The sequence below is a fragment of the Salvelinus namaycush genome, chromosome 24 (assembly GCF_016432855.1).
Source record: "Salvelinus namaycush isolate Seneca chromosome 24, SaNama_1.0, whole genome shotgun sequence".
Lineage (NCBI taxonomy): Eukaryota > Metazoa > Chordata > Actinopteri > Salmoniformes > Salmonidae > Salvelinus > Salvelinus namaycush.
Genome location: NC_052330.1, coordinates 23466102 through 23487916, shown reverse-complemented (window position 1 = coordinate 23487916; position 21815 = coordinate 23466102). Strand labels below are relative to the sequence as shown.

Genomic DNA, 21815 nt, shown 5'->3' with positions numbered 1-21815 from the left:
ATGGATAGAGAAACATTGTGGACTGTGATTAGAGGGAAACTTCAAAGATGACCATGTTTGGTGAGAGGATGTTGACCAGGATGAGAAGGGAAAGGCAAGTGTTGAGAATCTACTATAGATTGGTTAGCATCACTACTGGTCATGCCCCCTGTCGTGTCTTGTAAAGGTTTCTAAACTACATTCATGACATGAGTCTCATTCCTATTCAATTATTCAATCTGGACTTACTCTTCTTCTCCATTCCCAAAGGCAACACTGGTTTGAATCACCGAAATGTGGGAGTCTTATTATAGTGTTATTTACTTCCCGTGTGTGTGTGTCCATGTGTGTCCGTGTGTGTCCGTGTGTGTCCATGTGTGTCCGTGCCTGCATGCCCCTGAATTCATGTGTGTGTTAGATTCACGAATTCTAACTCTGTTGTAATGTGTCCTCCTGTCCAGATGGGACAACAGCGGTGGTGGGAGCAGGAGATCACTGTGGAAGGAACCATCACCAAGGGAGAGCTGATCACACACAACCTGACAGAGCTTATCAAGCCAGAGGCCTATGAGGTGCGCCTCACCCCCATCACACGCTTCGGAGAGGGGGACTCCACCATCAGGATCATCACCTACAGTGGTGAGTAGACCATTGGATCAGTCTCTGTACTGTATGTCTAGGGTTGCACAATTCTGATAACTTTCAGAAAATTCCCAAGTTTTCCAGAAACCCTCATTGAGGATTCCTGTTTTCCTGCTCATTCCCTCCTGATTCTGGGAATCTTCCAACTGGGATTTCTGGAAAACCTGGATATTTTGGGAACCCTACTGTATATCTAGTTGTTCTTTTTGATTGTGGATGTAATAACATCAGGCATATATTATTAGGGCTGTTGCGGTGACCGTATTACCGCCATGAGTCATGAAGGCAGTCAAATTCCACGTGACCGTTTAGTCACAGTAATTAAGCTCTGATGTGGCTGATAGTCGTTAGTAGCCTAGCAAACTTGCTGCCTGGTACTCAGCACTCTATTGTCCCTCTAATCACTCTGACATCAACGCAAATGTAATCGAAAATCGAATCAAACATAAGCTCATGTTGCGCAACATTTCTATATGCTATGCAATTGCGTGAGAAAACAGAGGGAATGCCTCTTAAAAAGAGGAGGATCCCATCAGCTTTCTATAGGCTAGGCCTACCATATTTATTTCTAAACTTTCCTAATATTTAGCACAATGCTTATCTTTACAACCGGAGTATAGCATAACTGGCTGGCATGAAAATGAACCACAGGAAAATTGTCCTCCATTCTCTATTTAAGTGTAGAGATGACATGCATTTTCATGCATGATAATAGTCCATTCTAAGTAAAAACAAATTTCACACATGTATTATTTAGTATATGGAAAGACAAAATTTAATCAAGAATAGTCTGATGGGTGACAATATTAGCCTGTCACTTGTGAATTATATATTATCACTTATCACTTGTGAATGATGCCCAGCTTAAGGCAAGAAACAATGCCTTTTTTTGTGACTTTTTCGAATCATAGTCACATAGACATATGTTTTGATGAGGTTTGTATCACAACTAAAGTGGCCAAATAACTTCTTAAAATGAAGCACATTAATCTGCTTTACAGCGGGTGTAGTGCCTAACTGGCATACATACGCAGCACGTGAGTTTCAAGTTTGTGAAAGATAATTTTCACCATAAAAATGCACCTTTATAATACAAGCATTACATGCATAATCTCATTTGTGGTGATAATGGTGTTTCCCACGAATGGAAGATTTGCGCTTTTAGCCTACTGCCGTGTGCACATTGCTGCACTTATAATGTGAAGAAATAGACGAATAGTTTACCAACATTTTATACTTAACGTTCGGATCTGTTGCGTCAGTCTCATTGCGTGAAAAAAATGTTTTTGATGCTAGTGGTTGTATTAATTTGGGTCTATCGCATCCCACAACTGTTGCAGAATATTTATTTTTCTCGCACAGAATAGGTCAACCTTTGTACTATAGGGGATAGTAGATTGACATAGGTGGCAGGTAGCCTAGTGGTTAGAGCGTTGGGTCTGTAATCAAAAGGTTGCTGGATCAAATCCCAGAGCTGGTAAAAATCTGTCGTTCTACCCCTTTACAAGGCAGTGAACCCACCCCGGTAGGCTGTCATTATAAATAAGAATTTGTTCTTAACTGAATTGCCTAGTTAAATAAAAAAAAGCTAGTGCTTTTGCTGTTCGTTAGGCCTACTCATCTTGTTGGTTGACGAAAAATAAATGTGGACAGGTCTTCCAATATCTCCAATATGCACCTCGGAATTGGATAAGGACGCTCACTTGCGTCCCCAAGCAGGCAGCACCCAGGGATTAGGTGCATTATGGCCACACAAAGATGATTCCGCCAGGAAATTTGAGGCATTATCAAGTACTTCTCAAATTGTGAATGAGAGACTGACGAAGTGTGTACAGTCTGCACAAAAAACAAAGCAGAGCTCATACCTTTCAAGCGACGTTTTTCAAATCATCAGTAGAGTCACATCATGCAGCCTTATTCAGGAGCTAGCTTGTCTATGCTAGCTAACCCACAGCAAAACCCATTATTGACAGTGAGATACCAGAGCTACCTTGGCTATCATGCTAACCCAGAGAGCAGAAGACACAAAGCATCATAACATCTGCCAGTAAATTCAAGATCCCATCTGCAACCTTTGTCAGAATGACAAGACATACCATCAGTGTAAGTAAATGTTGTATGTATCTGAATGACTACTGGTTAAGTGATGCTCAGGCTATAGTTAGCAGATATCTTTTAGCTAAGCTAGGCTATAGGACCTGTGATTGAGAAGCACTCTGACACTGACTGTGCTGCTAGCTGTCAGACACACCGTCTGCCTGCCTGCGTGCTGCACCCTGAGATGAGCTGCTGCCCGACTTCTGCAGTTTTGAATTATTCAGTTTTACTGCAGCTCATCAGAGCTGTGAGAGGCTGCTTCTGCAGCTCTGAGCAGCTCCTTGCCCTGGTGTGCGTGTGCATGCGTGTGTGTGTGTGTCTGTGTGCGTGTGTGCGTCTACATGCGTGTGCATGTGACTATACTAATAGCTAATTACAGTAGTGTAGGCCTGGAAATGGGCCAGGGACGGCACCAGCTCCCACTACTACACACCCACATGCTAGCAGACATGCTGCTGTATGCTAGGGATGTCTCACGTGACTGTGAGACTAGCATAGGAAATATTGTTGTAATTACCATTCTACTGTCATTATCACTCTCATACTGTATAGTATTCTCCAAATGAATAAATTTAGAAACTGAGTGATGTAATGACATATGATGTACCTAGTGCAGGGTTCCCCAACAGGCGGAACGCTGGCCGAATTTGGCCCACAGGTGGTTTTATTTGCCCCCCCAAGTTTTCTTTTTTCCCCCTTTTTTTCTCCCCAATTTCGTGATATCAAATTAATAGTTACAGTCTTGTCCCATTGCTCCAACTCCCGTACGGACTCGGGAGAGGCAAAGGTTAAGAGCCATGCGTCCTGCGAAACACAACCCTGCCAAGCCGCACTGCTTCTTGACACACTTCCCACTTAACCCGGAAGCCAGCCGCACCAATGTGTTGGAGGAAACAGCGTACAACTGGCGACCGTGTCAGCGTGCATTCACCCGGCCCACCACAAGGGGTCGCTAGAGCGCGATGGGGCAAGGACATCCCGGTCGGCCAAACCCTCCCCTAACCCAGACGACTCTAGGCCAATTGTGCGCCGCCTCATGGGTCTCCCGGTCGCGGCCGGCTGCGACACAGCCCGGGATCAAACCAGTGCCTTAGACCGTTGCTCCACTCTGGAGGCCCCCCTCCCACAAGTTTTCAGAGCAAAAAATAATAATATATATTAATATTTTTGGGGTGGGGGGTTGAATTGTCATTGTTGGACATAAAAGCATCAGGGAATCAGCGCCAAGTGATTTTAATTTAGGAAATCTGTTCCCAAGTATTCTCACGCATAATAGAGACGTGATCATATACCATTGTAAGGGAGGTTTCAAATGATTATGTTTTAGTCAAATTATATCTGTTCGGGCTTCTTGCGGTCAATTTGCTGTCTACAAATGATTTGTAATTATGTTCTGGAGTCCCGATCATGCGCTCAAGAAAAGATTTGCCCGCGGCTGAATCTAGTTAATGATCCCTGCCCTAGTGCATCATATCATGTCATCAGGGAGGAGACATGCACAAGAATCTGATTAAAAAAGATATGTCATTATGTTAGTGTTAATTACAGTGTTATTATACCACCTGAGGTTCACTAGTTGATAGGAAATATAATTATCCCATATGTTTCATAGTGTTTTTGAGTTTGCAGGAAAGTAACATAATGACTATGGAGCAACATTAGACCAATTTCCTGTAGACCAAGATTAAGTTAACTCATCATTTGGTTCTGTGATGATGATGATGATGTAGGCTTACACAGCTTTTTAGGTCTGACAGAATGGCAGGATGAGCAATTCCTCCTTTGTGGGCAAACAGCAGAGGATAGCAGGTTTGCTGAGTTTGTTAGTGAAAACTGCTTCGTGTCCCAAGCTGGCTGTGGTATGAAGAATGGCTGTGTCACCAATCTCCCACAGACACACTCTGGGATTCTGCTGTTGTGACAAAGTCAGCAGCTGTTTGCTGATCCAAACTCAGTCTTTGCTTTCCAACAGCCCCTCCAAAACAGACTTAATGTGTGGGTGGCCCCTACCTGTCCCACACACATTGACAGTGTAGCAAAGACTCTCTATTACACGGTGTGTTTGTCCTGAAAGAATGAAATATCATGTCTGCCCTGGCAGAAACTGCAGTACCTGGTCAGAATACCAGCCAAAGGTGTGTGAACATTCTGTCTCCCTGGCATGACCAAACCCTCACTAAATCTGACTGTGAGTATATTCAGCACTGCTGTGTGACCTGTCTATCTCCCTCTAGCCCAGGTGAGGGGGTCACTGGTAAGCCAGTTGTGTGTTCCAGTTGAGGGGGTCACTGATAAGCTAGTTGTGTGATTCAGTCCTCTCCTGTCTGTGTCACTGCGTTCAGAGACTGGGCTGAGGCATGCCCTGCAGTTTACAATGCTGCTGTTAAGCTCATCCATTCAGAAGCTCAGAGTGATGGGAGTATAGTCACTCTCACCAATTTGTTTTCTCTTCTCTTACTTTGTCTTCTTTTTAATTTCTTCTACTCTCTTCTCTTTCCTCTTCTATCCCCTTCTCTCCTCTTCTACCCTCTTCTCTCCTCTTCTACCCTCTTCTCTCCTCTTCTACCCTCTTCTCTCCTCTTCTACTCTCTTCTCTCCTCTTCTATCCCCTTCCCCCCTCTTCTATCCCCTTCCCCCCTCTTCTGTTCTCTTCTCGCCTCTTCTATCCCCTTCTCTCCTCTTCTACCATCTTCTCTCCTCTCTTCTCTTCTCTCCTCTTTTCTCTTCTCTTTTCTCCTTTCATCTCTTTTCCTCTTCTGTGCTCTTCTGTCCTCTCCTCTCCTCACTTTTTTTCTCCTCTTCTATTTTTCTCTCCTCTTCTCTCTCAGCTCTTCTCTTTTCCTCTTCTGTTCACTTCTCTCTTCTCTTTTCCTCTTCTGTCCTCTCCTCACTTCTTTTATCCTCTTCTCTTTTTCTCTCCTCTTCTCTTTTTCTCTCCTCTTCTCTCCTCTCAGCACTTCTCTTTTCCTCTTCTGTTCACTTCTCTTCTCTCTTCTCTTTTCATCTTCTGTCCTCTTCTCTCCTCTCTTTTCCTTTTCTGTCCTCTTCTCTCTTCTCTTTTCCTCTTCTGTCCTCTCCTCTCCTCACTTATTTTCTCCTCTCTTCTCTTTTCATCTTCTGTACTCTTCTCTCCTCTCTTTTCCTTTTCTGTACTCTTCTCTCTTCTCTTTTCCTCTTCTGTCCTCTCCTCTCCTCTCTTTTCCTTGCCTCTCTCGATGCAGGAGACAAGCTGAAAATTGAAGCACAATAATAGCCTGTAATGCATACAGATAGAATAAGAGAGAAAAACAGAGTGAAAAGAGAGAGGGAAAGGGAAAACATTTCAAATGAAGGACACAGGGATGTGATCCCAAAGTTATTTCTGTCCTCGAGATTCAAGCAGTGTTTCTGGAATTCACAGTGATTATTCCGGTTGGCAGGTTTGAGCCGTGAACACGCCATCACACAGTCTTTAAGAGATGGCCCCTCACCAAGACCAGACCCTTTAAACGTGATTGATATGAATCTTGGAGAGCAAGCGTTGGCAGGGGATTGTAGGTTGTGGGGTTTATGAACGGTTGGGTTGTTTTGGCCTATCGGCACCTTGAGCCTTGCCATTAAACGCTTTGCTTTGTAATACAGTAGCGGACCAGTGGACATGGAAGCCTGCCAAGGTGAAGTCACTGCCTCTCTCTGTGTGTGTGTGTGTGTGTGTGTGTGTGTGTGTGTGTGTGTGTGTGTGTGTGTGTGTGTGTGTGTGTGTGTGTGTGTGTGCGTCTTAGCCGGACCCTAGTGTGTGTGGCTGTAAATGAGCTCTTCGTATCACAGTCAACATGGTGGATTTGAAACAAGATGCACTGGCAAACCCATCTAGTAGACATCTAGTCTCCCTGGCAGACACATCTAGTAGAAACCTAGTCTCCTTGGCATACACATCTAGTAGACTTCTAGTCTCCTTGGCAGACACATCTAGTAGAAACCTAGTCTCCTTGGCAAACCCATCTAGTAGACTTCTAGTCTTCCTGACAGACACATCTAGTCTCCCTGGCAGACACATCTAGTAGAAACCTAGTCTCCCAGGCAGACACATCTAGTAGACTTCTAGTCTTCCTGACAGACACATCTAGTAGGCTTCTAGTCTCCCTGGCAGACACATCTAGTAGACTTCTAGTCTCCCTGGCAGACACATCTAGTAAACATCTAGTCTCCCTGGCAGACACATCTAGTAAACATCTAGTCTCACTGGCAGACACATCTAGTAGACATCTAGTCTCCCTGGCAGACACATCTAGTAAACATCTAGTCTCCCTGGCAGACACATCTAGTAGACTTCTAGTCTCCCTGGCAGACACATATAGTAGACATCTAGTCTCCCTGGCAGACACATCTAGTAAACATCTAGTCTCCCTGTCAGACACATTTAGTCTCCCTGGCAGACACATCTAGTCTCCCTGGCAGATGCTTTGGAGTATATAATGGTGTTCAAGATAATTGAGTTTAAATAAAGTGTATACTGACTCTGTAAAGTTCACGTTTAAATAAGGCATTACTTAGAAGTGTACCTACAAGCATACAAGCAAAGAGTACACTCATATACTCTAGCCTAGTCCTAACTGTTACAATTACTCTATCTCTCATCATCTTTCGTTAATTGAACCATTTGTGTGGGAACAATGGAGAAATGGAGGATCATTTTAAGTCTTCACAGCTTGCCTGGGAGCTCTTTAGCACCCACAGTCTACACAGTATGACGCAATTTCCAGTCTATAACATATTCAGTAGGCACCTCAAATGTCTGTACGCTATAGGGAACACAATGTCTTTGATGGGCCAGTCATAACTTGTTGTTCAGGAACTGCTACTGCACCTGGACAATCAGACCAAATAATGTTTAAGCATGCTGTGACAATACTACCTGTCAAGTTCGGTCTATTGTGTCTGCTCGTAAAACACAATTACTACACGAAATAGAAATGAAAATATATTTGTAATGGCACTGCTTGGCATGAAGTGGGTGTGGGTGGGTGTGTCGTGGAGAGGGTAGAGGGGGAAAGATATGACTGAAATAGACATTCATTTAGACTACGGCTGTGTGACTCAGAGGCTGCAGGTAAAATATCAGTCAAATGAAACATATTTTCTTAAGCAAGGCCTCAGAAAATGGTAGAGAGAGAGAAATGTGGAAAGAGTGCGAATTGGAGGAGAGAGCGATAGAGGAGGGGAAACAGGGGAGAGAAAGGAGAAATTGGGAGAGGAAAGAGAAAAAGAGAGGAGAGAGATTCGGCTTGGGAGTGCTCACTAGAGAATAAAAGAATAGAACTGTCAGAAAAATCAGCAGCATCTGTTTCCAGGCCCGCGGCTAAAGCATAAAACTATTATCTCAACCAGAATGATTCCACTCTGTGGAGCCTTTTATTTCTCTGCTGCACTGTGGAACTACAGTGTTTGGACATGGGATTCAGTCTCATCGATATGCTTGGAAATATAAAAGGGCCTATAGCTACATCTCCTTAATCTTTTACTCCAAACTGTAGGCATACTGTATGCCAAGGATCATCAACTAGATTCAGCCGTGGGTCTATTTTTATTTTCTTGAGCAGATGGTCAGGGCGCCGTAACATAATAACAAATGATTTGTAGACTGCAAATTGACCAATATTGTTAGTCTCTTCGGAAGTGTCTGTCACGATCGTTATGAGACGAATGAGTGGACCAAGGCGCAGCGTGGAAAAAAGACATCTTCTTTTAATGAAGAAAAAACAAACACTTATTAAATGAACAAAAAACAACCGATCGTGAAGCTAAAACGAACTAAGTGCACACATGCAACATAGAACATAGACAACTACCCACAAAAGCCTACTGCCTATGGCTGCCTTAAATATGGTTCCCAATCAGAGAAAATGAATGACAGCTGTCTCTGATTGAGACCCATTCAGGCAACCATAGACATACCTAGACACCTACACAAACACAAACCCATCTACTCTACCTAAACCCCCTAGACACTACAACCACCCAAGACAAGACAAGAACACACAAACATCCCCCCTGTCACACCCTGACCTAACCAAACTATTACAGAAAACAAAGATAACAAAGGCCAGGGCGTGACAGTACCCCCCCCAAAGGTGCGGACTCCGGCCACAAAACCTGACACAGAAGGGGAGGGTCCGGGGTGGGCCTTATTATGGTGGCGGCTCGGGTGCGGGACGTGGCCCCCACTCCACCATTGTCAATACCCGCTTTGGTGGCTCTGGTAGATCCTGGCTGACTGGCGGCTCTGGTAGATCCTGGCTGACTGGCGGCTCTGGCAGATCCTGGCTGGCTGGCGGCTCTGGCAGATCCTGGCTGGCTGGCGGCTCTGGCAGATCCTGGCTGGCTGGCGGCTCTGGCAGATCCTGGCTGGCTGGCGGCTCTGGCAGATCCTGGCTGGCTGACGGCTCTGGCAGGTCATGGCTGGCTGACGGCTCTGGCTGGTCATGGCTGGATGACGGCTCTGGCTGGTCATGGCTGGATGACGGCTCTGGCTGGTCATGGCTGGATGATGGCTCTGGCTGCTCCTGTCTGGCGGAAGGCTCTGGCTGCTCCTGTCTGGCGGAAGGCTCTGGCTGCTCCTGTCTGGCGGAAGGCTCTGGCTGCTCCTGTCTGGCGGAAGGCTCTGGCTGCTCCTGTCTGGCGGAAGGCTCTGGCGGCTCCTGTCTGGCGGAAGGCTCTGGCGGCTCCTGTCTGGCGGAAGGCTCTGGCGGCTCCTGTCTGGCGGAAGGCTCTGGCGGCTCCTGACTGGCGGACGGCTCTGAAGGCTCAGGACAGACGGGCGGCTTTGAAGGCTCAGGACAGACGGGCGGCTTTGAAGGCTCAGGACAGACGGGCGGCTTTGAAGGCTCAGGACAGACGGGCGGCTTTGAAGGCTCAGGACAGACGGGCGGCTTTGAAGGCTCAGTACAGACGGGCAGCGCAGGCGGCGCTTGGCAGACGGGCAGTTCAGGCGCCGCTGGGCAGACGGGCAGTTCAGGCGCCGCTGGGCAGACGGCAGACTCTGGCCGGCTGAAGCGCACTGTAGGCCTGGTGCGTGGTACCGGAACTGGAGGTACCGGGCTAAGGACACGCACCTTCAGGCTAGTGCGGGGACAAGCAACAGGACGCACAGGACTCTGGAGACGCACAGGAGGCTTAGTGCGTGGTGTAGGCACTGGTGGTAATGGGCTGGAGACACGCACCACAGGGCTAGTGCGTGGAGGAGGAACAGGGCTCTGGAGACGCACAGGAAGCCTGGTGCGTGGTGTAGGCACTGGTGGTACTGGGCTGGGGCGGGGAGGTGGCGCCGGAAATACCGGACCGTGCAGGCGTACTGGCTCCCTTGAGCACTGAGCCTGCCCAACCTTACCTGGTTGTATGCTTCCCGTAGCCCGACCAGTGCGGGGAGGTGGAATAACCCGCACTGGGCTGTGTAGGCGAACCGGGGACACCATGCGTAAGGCTGGTGCCATGTAAGCCGGCCCGAGGAGACGCACTGGAGACCAGACGCGTTGAGCCGGCTTCATGGCACCTGGCTCAATACTCAATCTAGCCCGGCCGATACGAGGAGCTGGTATGTACCGCACCGGGCTATGCACACGTACAGGAGACACCGTGCGCTCTACCGCATAACACGGTGTCTGCCCGTACTCTCGCTCTCCACGGTAAGTACAGGGAGTTGGCTCAGGTCTCCTACCTGACTTCGCCACACTCCGTTGTATCCCCCCCCCAAGAAATTTTTGGGCTTGATTAACAGGCTTCCAGCCTCGCCTCCGTGCTGCCTCCTCATACCACCACCTCTCGGCTTTAGCTGCCTCCAGCTCTTCACGAGGGCGGCGATATTCTCCAGGTTGAGCCCAAGGTCCCTTACCATCCAATTCGTCCTCCCATGTCCAGAAATCCTGTGTAGGTTGTTCCTGCTGCTGCTTGACACGCTGCTTGGTCCTTTTGTGGTGGGTAGTTCTGTCACGATCGTTATGAGAAGAATGAGTGGACCAAGGCGCAGCGTGGAAAAAAGACATCTTCTTTTAATGAAGAAAAAACAAACACTTATTAAATGAACAAAAAACAACCGATCGTGAAGCTAAAACGAACTAAGTGCACACATGCAACATAGAACATAGACAACTACCCACAAAAGCCTACTGCCTATGGCTGCCTTAAATATGGCTCCCAATCAGAGAAAATGAATGACAGCTGTCTCTGATTGAGACCCATTCAGGCAACCATAGACATACCTAGACACCTACACTCAAACACAAACCCATCTACTCTACCTAAACCCCCTAGACACTACAACCACCCAAGACAAGACAAGAACACACAAACATCCCCCCTGTCACACCCTGACCTAACCAAACTATTACAGAAAACAAAGATAACAAAGGCCAGGGCGTGACAGTGTCGGAATACTGAGGAAAAGATATCCTAAATTAAAATCACTTGCAGCTGATTTCCTGATGTTTTTACAATGTTTTATGTCCAACAATGACATTTAATTTTTTATTATTATTACTTTGCTCAGAGAACTTGTGTGGGGGGAGGGCAAATAAAACCTGCGGGCCACCAGTTGGGGAACCCTGCTGTATGCTTTAAACTATTCAACCTCTCAAGTCAATGTGTTTGAATGAGTGGGACTGCTACAAGGCTGCAACAGTTATTTTACCTTTAGAATTGATTTGTGTCTGTCCTCATTATAGGAAAAACATCATGGTTGACTGTTGGATTTCTCAATACACAATCACAAAGACCGCCTCACAACAATAAGTCTGAAAAATGGCTCTCTTTTCTTTTATCTCCATGAATCGCCTCTATTTCAGTTTGCCTCAGTGTATAGGGGACCTGGCTGTCCCTTCAGTTCTTAACCAATGTTTTCATTTTGGGAATGATTTGTTAATACTTCAAATCAAATTTAATCGAGTGGATTAAAATCTATTCCTTCCATGAGTTGCTGAGTTCCATAAATCATTGCCAGTAGCTGTAACACAGTTCTGCGGTTAAGCTGAAGTTGCACATCTACTCACGGGGAATCTAACATTAAAAAGCTCATGCATCTTCCTGACAGCTTAAATTGTATTTACTCCACACAAAAATGAGCTACAGGGCTAACTGGTTTAAATTGAGGGGAAAAAAACAACAGTGTTTCTTACCCTTGACCTTTCTGTGTTTGCCACCTGGCTAAACCATCTTAAATTATCAATGAAGAATATTGATGAAGCCAGGCAGAAGAGTGGCAGGTAGAATGCACAATGACCCTGACAGGTATTTTAATAAGAGGGACACTCTACTGGATCCTGTTCTGTGGATTATATTTCTGTAACTGGCACAACCGTCTTTTAGTGGAATGTCACCAGTGTTGCTCTGGAATATGAAAGTATTCTTCTCATGTTTATGTAACTGTAGTGATATGATAGATAGGTCACCAGTGTAGCTCTAGAATATTATAGTTAATAAAAATCAAATGCAAGCATACGTTTGTTTTATTAACAAGGAATAATGAGTAGAAAGGTGAGGTCACAGACTGTTTCCCAACTCATTCATTTAGGCTCTCTACAAAGAACTCGTTACAGGCCACCATCAGCTCAGAAACCAAAACGACAAACTCCTGAAAGACCAGTGGGTTGCCTGATATCATTTACAGGGATGACTTTTCCAGACTACCTGACCAGGGAAAACGCTGGGCCCTAGTATAGTTTGTTATACGAGGCCCTTAGTTTTTCCTCATCACCCCACATGTTCAGGGAAATCTCCTGGGGCCTCATTTATAACCGTTGCACACAAAATTTCTGCGCACGCCATTTCTGAAAACTCTGAGCATGTACACAAAAATTTAGATTTATTAACTTGGCACATGCCATACATACTCATGTTTCCTGTGGTAAAACTGTGCACGTGAACGAGCATTAAAACTCCACCTGGAAAACACCTCCATACACATACAGTCAAATATTTTGCATAAGCTACCGGCCTATTTATTGTGTTGGCAGAATGTTTTCATACACATTTATGCTGTATCTGGAAAAGGACAGTGTCAGTTTCTGAACAAGAAAACAATAGCAAATTGTCGTGGACTTGTCTACAAAATGTGTGAATTTAACAAAGTTTTAAATCGACTTTTCCTCCCAACCTAAATATTATGGACTGGCCGTGAATTCTGAAAAATTGTAGGGCAGGCTACAAAAAAAAGAAAATGCAATTACAATACTTACAGTAGTTAGATGTTTTAATTTATTTTTCATAGTACTACTGATATTCATCACTGCATTGTTGGGAAAGAGCAAGCAAGAAAGACATTTCACTGTAATCATGCACATGACAATAAAAACTTGAAACTTGATACATAGGCCAACTTCAATGTAAAAGATCAGCTGTTAAATTCTATATACTGGGCTTCTAGGTCCAATTAAGTTAGAGATTCACATGGTCATTTGTTGTATGGCTCCTTTGGGAATATGAACCCATCATGGCCAGAAAAGGTGAGGAATATATTCTGCAATGGTTATGAAAATGTCAAATTATTTTAGATGAAACTTTTTTTTTTACACAAATTTCTGCTCTTCTCAGTAATGGCAAATGTTTTTTAGGAATAAGCTTTTCATCATATCCCCCATTTGCACAAAATACCTACTTGCCAGCTTGCAATTAGGGCTGTGGTGGGCATTACATTTTGACAGCCGGTGATTTTCAAGCAAATAACTGCCGGTCTCACGGTAATTGACCGTTAATTAACATAAATACATTTAGCATCTCCTGGCTTCCATGCATAGCCTACAAGCCACCGGTGCAGACCTTTGGAACATCTACATTTAAAAAGTCTAATAAATCAATTTAATATAGCCTACACCATCACAATAAATCCATTATTTATTTTAGATAGGTCTAAAGAAATATGATATGAAAAAAATATATAGATTTCAGAAGAACAGAATAGCGTACTCTGAGTTGTCCTGATGTTAGGCCCTGATCTGGCTATGTCATATGGCTGTGGGCTACACTAGTTCATTTAGCAGACAATATTTGCGTAGAATTCCATGTCATTATTTTATTTGATAGTATGAAGAATACAATTGAATAAAATAGAAAGGATATTTTCTCCAAATGATTTGAGGTAGTGTGCACATGCGGCTATTCTGTGTTGAGCATTTAACAGGAAACAGGTCCTCCTATATGCATTTAGAGTGATTTATGCAACTTTATTTGTGATTCAAATGTTAGGCTGTATGTTTTGATTTTTAATACATTCTAAAGTTGCATGATGCAACTGCAATGATGATTTTTTTAAAGTTGCATGAAAGGCATGAGCTCTGCTTTGTTTTTTTGCGCAGGTTGCGCACACTTCATCAGTCTCTCATTCACAATTTGACAAGCACTTGATAATGCCTCGAACTTCCCAGCAGCATCACCCTTGTGTGGCCGTAATATCACCTAAAGAAATCCATGCCTTTTGCAGACAGTGGCCATTATGCCCTTGGGCTGAATATAATCATTATAATTCCCTTCTCCCAGCTGCGTGCTCCGAAGCGCCTCTCACTCACATGGGTTTCTCAGATATCTCAATTCTTATTAGCCAATGCCTGTCAGTGATTGGGCCCTTCTCACATCTCAGCTCTGGAGTAGGCTAAAGAATGAAGACGGACACATCGTGGGACGCAACTGCGCGCATCCTTCATATCGAATTCAGAGGCGCATATTAAAAATGTTGGAAGAACTGTCCACATTTACCTTTCGTCAGCCAACAAGATGAGTAGGCCTAACAAACAGCAAAAGGACTGGCCTATGTGAAACTACTATCCCACATAGTATAAAAGTTTACCTATTCTATTGGTCAACTTGTCCTTCTGTGTAAAAAATTAATACTCCAAACATACTCTGGGACAGTTGTGTTATGCGATAGATCCCAAATTAATACAACCACGAGCATCAAAAAATATCTTAAAAGCATTGCAAATGATGTAACAGATCAGAATGTTTAGCTTAAAATGTTGATAAACTATTAGGCTATTTCTTCACATTATAAGCACAGCAATGCGCACACGACAGTAGGCTATAAGCGTGAATGTTCCAAAATGCTGTCAATTAGCGGGAAAACACCATACTCATAAGTATCCGCAAATGCGATTATGAATGTAATGCTTTTTTATGGTGAAAATTATCTTCCTCAAACTTGAAACTCGAGCAGTGCCTATGTATGCCAGTTAGGCTCTACACCAGTTGTAAAGTGGATTAATTTGCATAATTTTAAGAAGTTATTTGGCCACTTTAGTTGTGATACAAACCTTATCAAAACATATAGGCCTGTGGGCTAGGCTAAGGAGGTGTGATACAAACCTTATCAAAACATATAGGCCTGTGGGCTAGGCTAAGGAGGTGTGATACAAACCTTATCAAAACATATAGCCCCGTGGGCTAGGCTAAGGAGGTGTGCTACAAACCTTATCAAAACATATAGGCCTGTGGGCTAGGCTAAGGAGGTGTGATACAAACCTTATCAAAACATATAGCCCCGTGGGCTAGGCTAAGGAGGTGTGATACAAACCTTATCAAAACATATAGGCCTGTGGGCTAGGCTAAGGAGGTGTGATACAAACCTTATCAAAACATATAGGCCTGTGGGCTAGGCTAAGGAGGTGTGATACAAACCTTATCAAAACATATAGGCCTGTGGGCTAGGCTAAGGAGGTGTGATACAAACCTTATCAAAACATATAGGCCTGTAGGCTAGGCTAAGGAGGTGTGATACAAACCTTATCAAAACATATAGGCCTGTGGGCTAGGCTAAGGAGGTGTGATACAAACCTTATCAAAACATATAGCCCTGGGGGCTAGGCTAAGGAGGTGTGATACAAACCTTATCAAAACATATAGGCCTGTGGGCTAGGCTAAGGAGGTGTGATACAAACCTTATCAAAACATATAGCCCCGTGGGCTAGGCTAAGGAGGTGTGATACAAACCTTATCAAAACATATAGGCCTGTGGGCTAGGCTAAGGAGGTGTGATACAAACCTTATCAAAACATATAGGCCTGTGGGCTAGGCTAAGGAGGTGTGATACAAACCTTATCAAAACATATAGGCCTGTGGGCTAGGCTAAGGAGGTGTGCGACTATGATTTGAAAAAGTCGCCAAAAAAAGTAATGCGCTGTTTCTTGCCTTAGTGCACGCAAGCTGGGCATCATTATAATAATTCACAAGTGACAGGCTAATATTGTCACCATTCAGACTATTCTTGATTTAATCTTGTCTTTACATATTATTTAGTATATGTGTGAAATGTGTATTTTGATTTATAATGGAATATTATCATGCACATGTCTCGGAACAGGGGCAGGGGAGAAAAATATGTGCGCAACATGAGTTCATGGGCACTCATGAAAAGTTTGATTTGATTTTCAATTACATTTGCATCGATGTCAGAGTGATTAGAGGGACAATAGAGTGCTGAGTACCAGGAAGTTAGCAAGTTTGGTAGGCTACTAATGACCATCAGCAGCATCAGAGCTTGGAGAAGCCTAGTTACCGTGACTAAATGGTCATGTGGAATTAGAATGCGGTCATGACTCGTGACCGCCGGTGTGGCAGTAATATGGTCACCTAACAGCACTACTTGCAATACAATATTTCATCCAGTAGCAGATGTGCGTGCGCATGGTCTGAAGTTTGCTGGGACATAAGCACATCCTCACATCAAGTAAACATGTTATAAACGCCAACTTTTGCATGAAAACTGGTGCAAGCTAATTTTGGGGTATATTTTGTACGTACGCACGATTTATAAATGAGGCCGCTGGCCCTTATCAAACACAACCAACAGAAAGGCTATTCCTACAAATGAGTGAGATGTCTCACATGCCTCAGAGTTTATGTAAGGTGCTTGTGAGTGGAAGTTGCCGTTGGTACGGACATCAGTAAGGCAAATTAACGGAATAGTAATCATCTGTTTTATCTGGTCGGGCTGTTCTTAGTAGTCCCACTCTCACACAATAGATAGCACAGAGGGGGAAGTGTGTGTGTATGTGCACATTTGCGTGTGTGTGTGTGTATGTGCACGTTTGCGTGTGTGTGTGTGTGTGTGTGTACACTCATCCGTGTGGACAGATTTGTATCCTCTTTTATTTCAAATGTCTTTCATTTGTTCTTGGATCCATTCCTATCTTTACTCTGATAATGATTGTCTCTGCTGCACTGGAGATGATTTCTATCTCAGTTATGCCATTTAAAAGTTGATTAAACATTTCCATTTCCAATTAAACTCTATAATTGTACTCTGAGAGAATGTGTCATTCGAAGTTGAGATGATGGCCACCAGGAAACAGAATTCAAAGTTTACCAGCTGCTAATGTTCAATCATTACAAATGTCAGGTTAGAAGGTTGCGTTACACACTGTTTGTGTGCTGTTTTGGGTGTAACGGTACCTTTTGACATTCTGTGACATTATGTCCCATTACTCCACACACCTCAAGGGCAACACCCAAACCCTTCTATATGAGTCAGCAAACTGCTGTTTAAATGATGGAAGACTATTGCATTGTTTACTGATGACTACCTCGCTTTTGATTTTCAGCTCCCGTCAACCCTCACCTGAGTAAGTAACAGTTTGTTTTGTTTCTCACATCACTTAGCATGTCTCGGAGTATGATGAGGACATTCTCACCCTTAACTAGGCAGAGCTGAGCAGCCCTGCCAGAATCCTGTTGAGTATTTTTCCTGTAATATACTTTATAACTACACTGGAAAGAATAGAATGCATTAATGATCACTACACACACACACGCTGTGTGTGGTGGGATGGGGGATATCAGTGGAATCTTCGTGTGTGTGTGTGTGTGTGTGTGTGTGTGTGTGTGTGTGTGTGTGTGTGTGTGTGTGTGTGTGTGTGTGTGTGTGTGTGTGTGTGTGTGTGTGTGTGTGTGTGTGGTGCTCATTAATGCATTCTATGTGTTCTCTCCAACGTTCTCACATTATGTTATAATCAGGTCCCATGTAACTTACGGAAAACCTCCACATTAACGTCTCCCTACTTCACAAACACGCGCTTGCTAAAGCATACTGTGTAATTGTGTTGGGTTAGCAGTTAGCACATACAAATATAATAATTTATTACCAGCATCATTATCAAACCCCCTATAGATTGCAGCCAATCTTATCTGAACAATAGATCTAATCTGCACACCTCCTCCTCTTCTCCACTCCCCTCCAACCCCCTTCCTCATACTCCTCCTCTTCCTCCTTCCACTTTTCCATCTCCTACTCCTCTACCTCCTCCTACAGTCCACTCCTCCCCTCCCAATCCCCCGTCCATCTCCACTAAGGCACAGGTCCATGTAGTTTAGCTCACAGTGGATTGACATTAGCAGAGATATGCTAGGGGCCAGACCCCCATTTAGATCTGCAAATCTGGACACTGGGGGGGGAGAGGAGTCAAGAGCTGAGGCCCCTCTCTCTGTCTCTGGCTGTCTTAGCTGGGCCACTCTCCTCTGTGTGTGTGTGTGTGTATGTGTGTGTGTGTGTGCGCCTCTCTCTCATCTCTCTCTCTCCCCCCTCTCCTCCTCCCCTCCTCTCCACGCCTGCTTCTCCACTACCTGTGTAAAGCCTCTAGTTCCTGCCTCCACCAAGGTCGCCACTTCAAACTGCTTCCAGCTACCTTTTAATAAATCAATGAATATTTATCACACGGCCCCACGTCCTGAATCTAGATGCTGCTTTTTACCAACTCTTTGAGGACACTTCTGTTTCTAAATGTCTTCTGGTTATATCGTGTTGTTTTCGTATTATATTATTGTTTGTTTCCTTTTTTTTTGGCCTATACCTGTAGCTCTCTCATTGTTAGACACACATGCATCGGCCCGTGTTGATTTCAACATCATTAACTTCAACAGTATGTCCTCTTATAGAATGCATTGCACAGCAGTAATTCATGATCCACTAGATTCATGGTCAGCTATCTGAAGCCATTCACTGGGTGAACTCAGACTCAGAGACTTAGTCATGCAACCATTGGTAGACATGCATAGCAGTATCCATTGACTGATGTGTTTATTCACATGATCAACATAAGAATATAGAATGCACCGCTGCCATTCAGTCATGGTTCAGTAGCCAATGTCATGGTGAACACCATGAAAAGGTTCTATCAAGTATTTCCATCTGTACCAGAGGAGGCTGGTGGGAGGAGCTATAGTAGGACGGGCTCATTGTAATATCTTGAATGGAATTAATGGAACAGAGTCAAACATGTGGTTTCCATATATTTGATGTGTTTGATACCGTTCCATTCATTCCATTCCAGCCATTACAATAAGCCCATCCTCCTATAGCCTCCTCTGATTTTTACCTACATTTGGACATGATTATAAGAGCATTTCTCGACCAGTGCTCCATGAGAGTTACTGCAGCTTTCAGATTACATGATGAGGTTCTCGTGTTTATATTCCAATGATGACTGTAACAGTGGTTTTCTGATCCGCTCTTCAGGAGAGTTCCACTGCAGCTTCGAGGAGGAGCCCATCTGCATGTTCACACAGGACAAAAATGACGACTTCGATTGGACGAGACACAGCGCCGCCACCCGTGACACCAAGTACACACCCAACACCGGGCCTAGCGGTGACCGCAGTGGATCCAAACAGGGTGAGCAAACCCAGGAAGGAAAACAAAGCTACTGTACTGTATGTTTTGTTGTGATGTCATTAGGATTTTAGGTGCACTGTGTTTGGGAATCTTCAATGCGACAAAGCAGGTCATAAGGGAATTGTTTTGCCCACAGTTAACTATGTTAGCCAGATTAACTAGTTAGAATATTTTTTTACACTTGTTTTCAAGTGTTTGGCTACCACTCCAGGTGGCTTCAGCTATGTTACATGTATCTGTTTGTGACGCATTTTCTTTCACAGGGTATTGGTGCGGTTGGCTTCCAGGTAAACTTCCAGGTCTTTCTGAGTAATATTTTAGTCTTGACCCTGGTAGTCAACTCAGTACAGATACTGTATTAACAATACACACTACACGCGGCCAATCAATAACACTTGTCAATATCAACACAATGGAACATGCAACAAACAATTAAGCACTCTCACTTTCATGGTAGTCATTTCTCTCTCTGTGTGTATCCCCCCTCTCTCTGCCTCATATATATATATATATATCCCATCCTCTCTCTCTGGTTTCCATGGGGACAGTGCCTGACAGAGAGTTGCCTGCTAGTGTTCAATATGAGAGATTGATACAGTGTAAACACAGGCAAATTTGTTTCACAATCTGACACACACCCTCTGCAAGACACGGTGGCAGTTGGCCTGTGTGTCAGTCCTGAGGGAGGGTGAGCATTGATCTGGTCTTTACAGGAATGGACAGCTCTAGTAGCACCAGCAGCTGAAGTAGTAAATAATATACTGGCTTTAATCACTGTAATTAGTTGAAACTGTCCAGCATTTCATTACCAGCCCACCAGTCCTAAGGGGCTGCAATTATCTGATATCAAATTCAACAAAGAGAAGAAATTCTATTTGATTTTAGCTGGAGTGTATGAAAGCTTTTTCTCCATCCTAGCTACCTTCCCCCGCCCCAAAGTGGGACTGTAGATTGAGTCTGGAATGATGGAATGAGACTCGGGCCATGTGTAGGGAAGGTTTGTTTCACTGCTGCTTCTCCCATGAAGGTTTCAGATAACTCTGAGATATGGCCATCTCTTCTGTCCCCTCTGCCCTCTGGTTAGTGTCTGGTTAGAGGAGAGGTCTTTAGTGGAAATTGACTTCCACTGTTTCACTAGTAGCTGGATGGAGACGCCATTTTCATCCCAAAGGATTCTAAGATATTGAGGGCTTGTTCCATACATCCTCTATATCATGTTCATTTTGGGGGATTCTAATAAAACAATTATCCATCCAATAACCAAAGCAATACTCCATGTGATTGTTACAGAAATGTTTTTTTTCTCCGGAATACAAAGAGCACAACCAAGGGTTTCTTTTATGTGATTTAACACAACTTGTGGCTGTTAAGAGTCATGTCTACAAACAACAGAGCTCTCCTTGGGTCCTAAAGACAGCCTGGCCCTCTGGTGTTGTTCTCTCTACCCACAGGTATAACCTTGTTATTTGGTGTTGTGTTCTCCCCACCCTACAGGTTTCTACATGTACATCGAGACGTCCCGGCCTCGGAAGGAGGGCGAGGTAGCAAGGCTGGTCAGTCCTTTCTTCAACGTGGCGCCCAAGAACCCGTACGGCATCACCAACCCCCCGGCATACTGCTTCGGCTTCTTCTTCCACATGTACGGAAAACACATCGGTAAGAAGAACATGTCAGTCTTTTTCTCTCCAACACATAACAGCAAGTCACAAACAAAGGACATGTTCCTTGTATTCTCTTTATTCTCTCATCAATACATGATTGAGTCAGAGGCTTCTCTCCAGTGACTATTTCTTTCTAATCTCATAGTTTCATGTCATAATCATCCATATTAGTTCAAAAATTTCTGGACATTGGATCCATTATAAGATCCATAATGTTGATTGATGGCTTTACGTTTTTCCATTTAAGCAGATGTACACTCTTAAAAATCAAAGCGCAAGTTGGAACCAAATGTGACCTGATTCAGGAAACTGGGCGTATGTCGCAAGTCACGACTTCACAGGAGAGCTGTTTGAATGTAAAAAATTTGGGGATCAAAATTCTTTTTTTTGACAGAAATGCCTTCTCGAAAATGTGAACTTTCATGTGCCTTAATAACAAACTTGTATGCCATCTGTAAATGCGAATAAAATTGTTAAATTACGAGCCTTTTTGGTTAAGCCACAGAAAAAGTGAACAACCTTCCCACTAGCCATGTTTGGCTGAGATAATGAGTGGGCTGGACATGCCGAGAGAGGAGTTAGGATTGGTCTGCCATATTCAAGGCTTCTGTCTATTTGAGCTCGTCAGTCTGTGTCGGTAATCCTGTCGAACGCGGCATTTTTTTAATGTATTTTGTTGTGGAACTGCATAAGTGTTGCTCCCCACTTTCTGGAGGATCAAGTTTTGAAATCAGTGGAACTAGAGTTTGATAGCTAACGAGATGGAGAAAACACCTGTCTCCGGATTACATCTTCAAACTAAGGGCAACCGT

General features: G+C 44.1%; 1 protein-coding gene across 1 annotated transcript in view; it reads left to right on the top strand.

The window, feature by feature from the left end:
• Positions 1 to 21815, top strand: part of LOC120019360 (MAM domain-containing glycosylphosphatidylinositol anchor protein 2-like) — a 261309-nt gene that overhangs the window by 186550 nt on the left and 52944 nt on the right. The window contains exons 12-15 of the mRNA XM_038962652.1: positions 441 to 618; positions 17277 to 17297; positions 19187 to 19342; positions 20837 to 20998. Coding sequence (XP_038818580.1) covers positions 441 to 618; positions 17277 to 17297; positions 19187 to 19342; positions 20837 to 20998 — 517 coding nt within the window. The remainder of the gene's footprint in view (positions 1 to 440; positions 619 to 17276; positions 17298 to 19186; positions 19343 to 20836; positions 20999 to 21815) is intronic.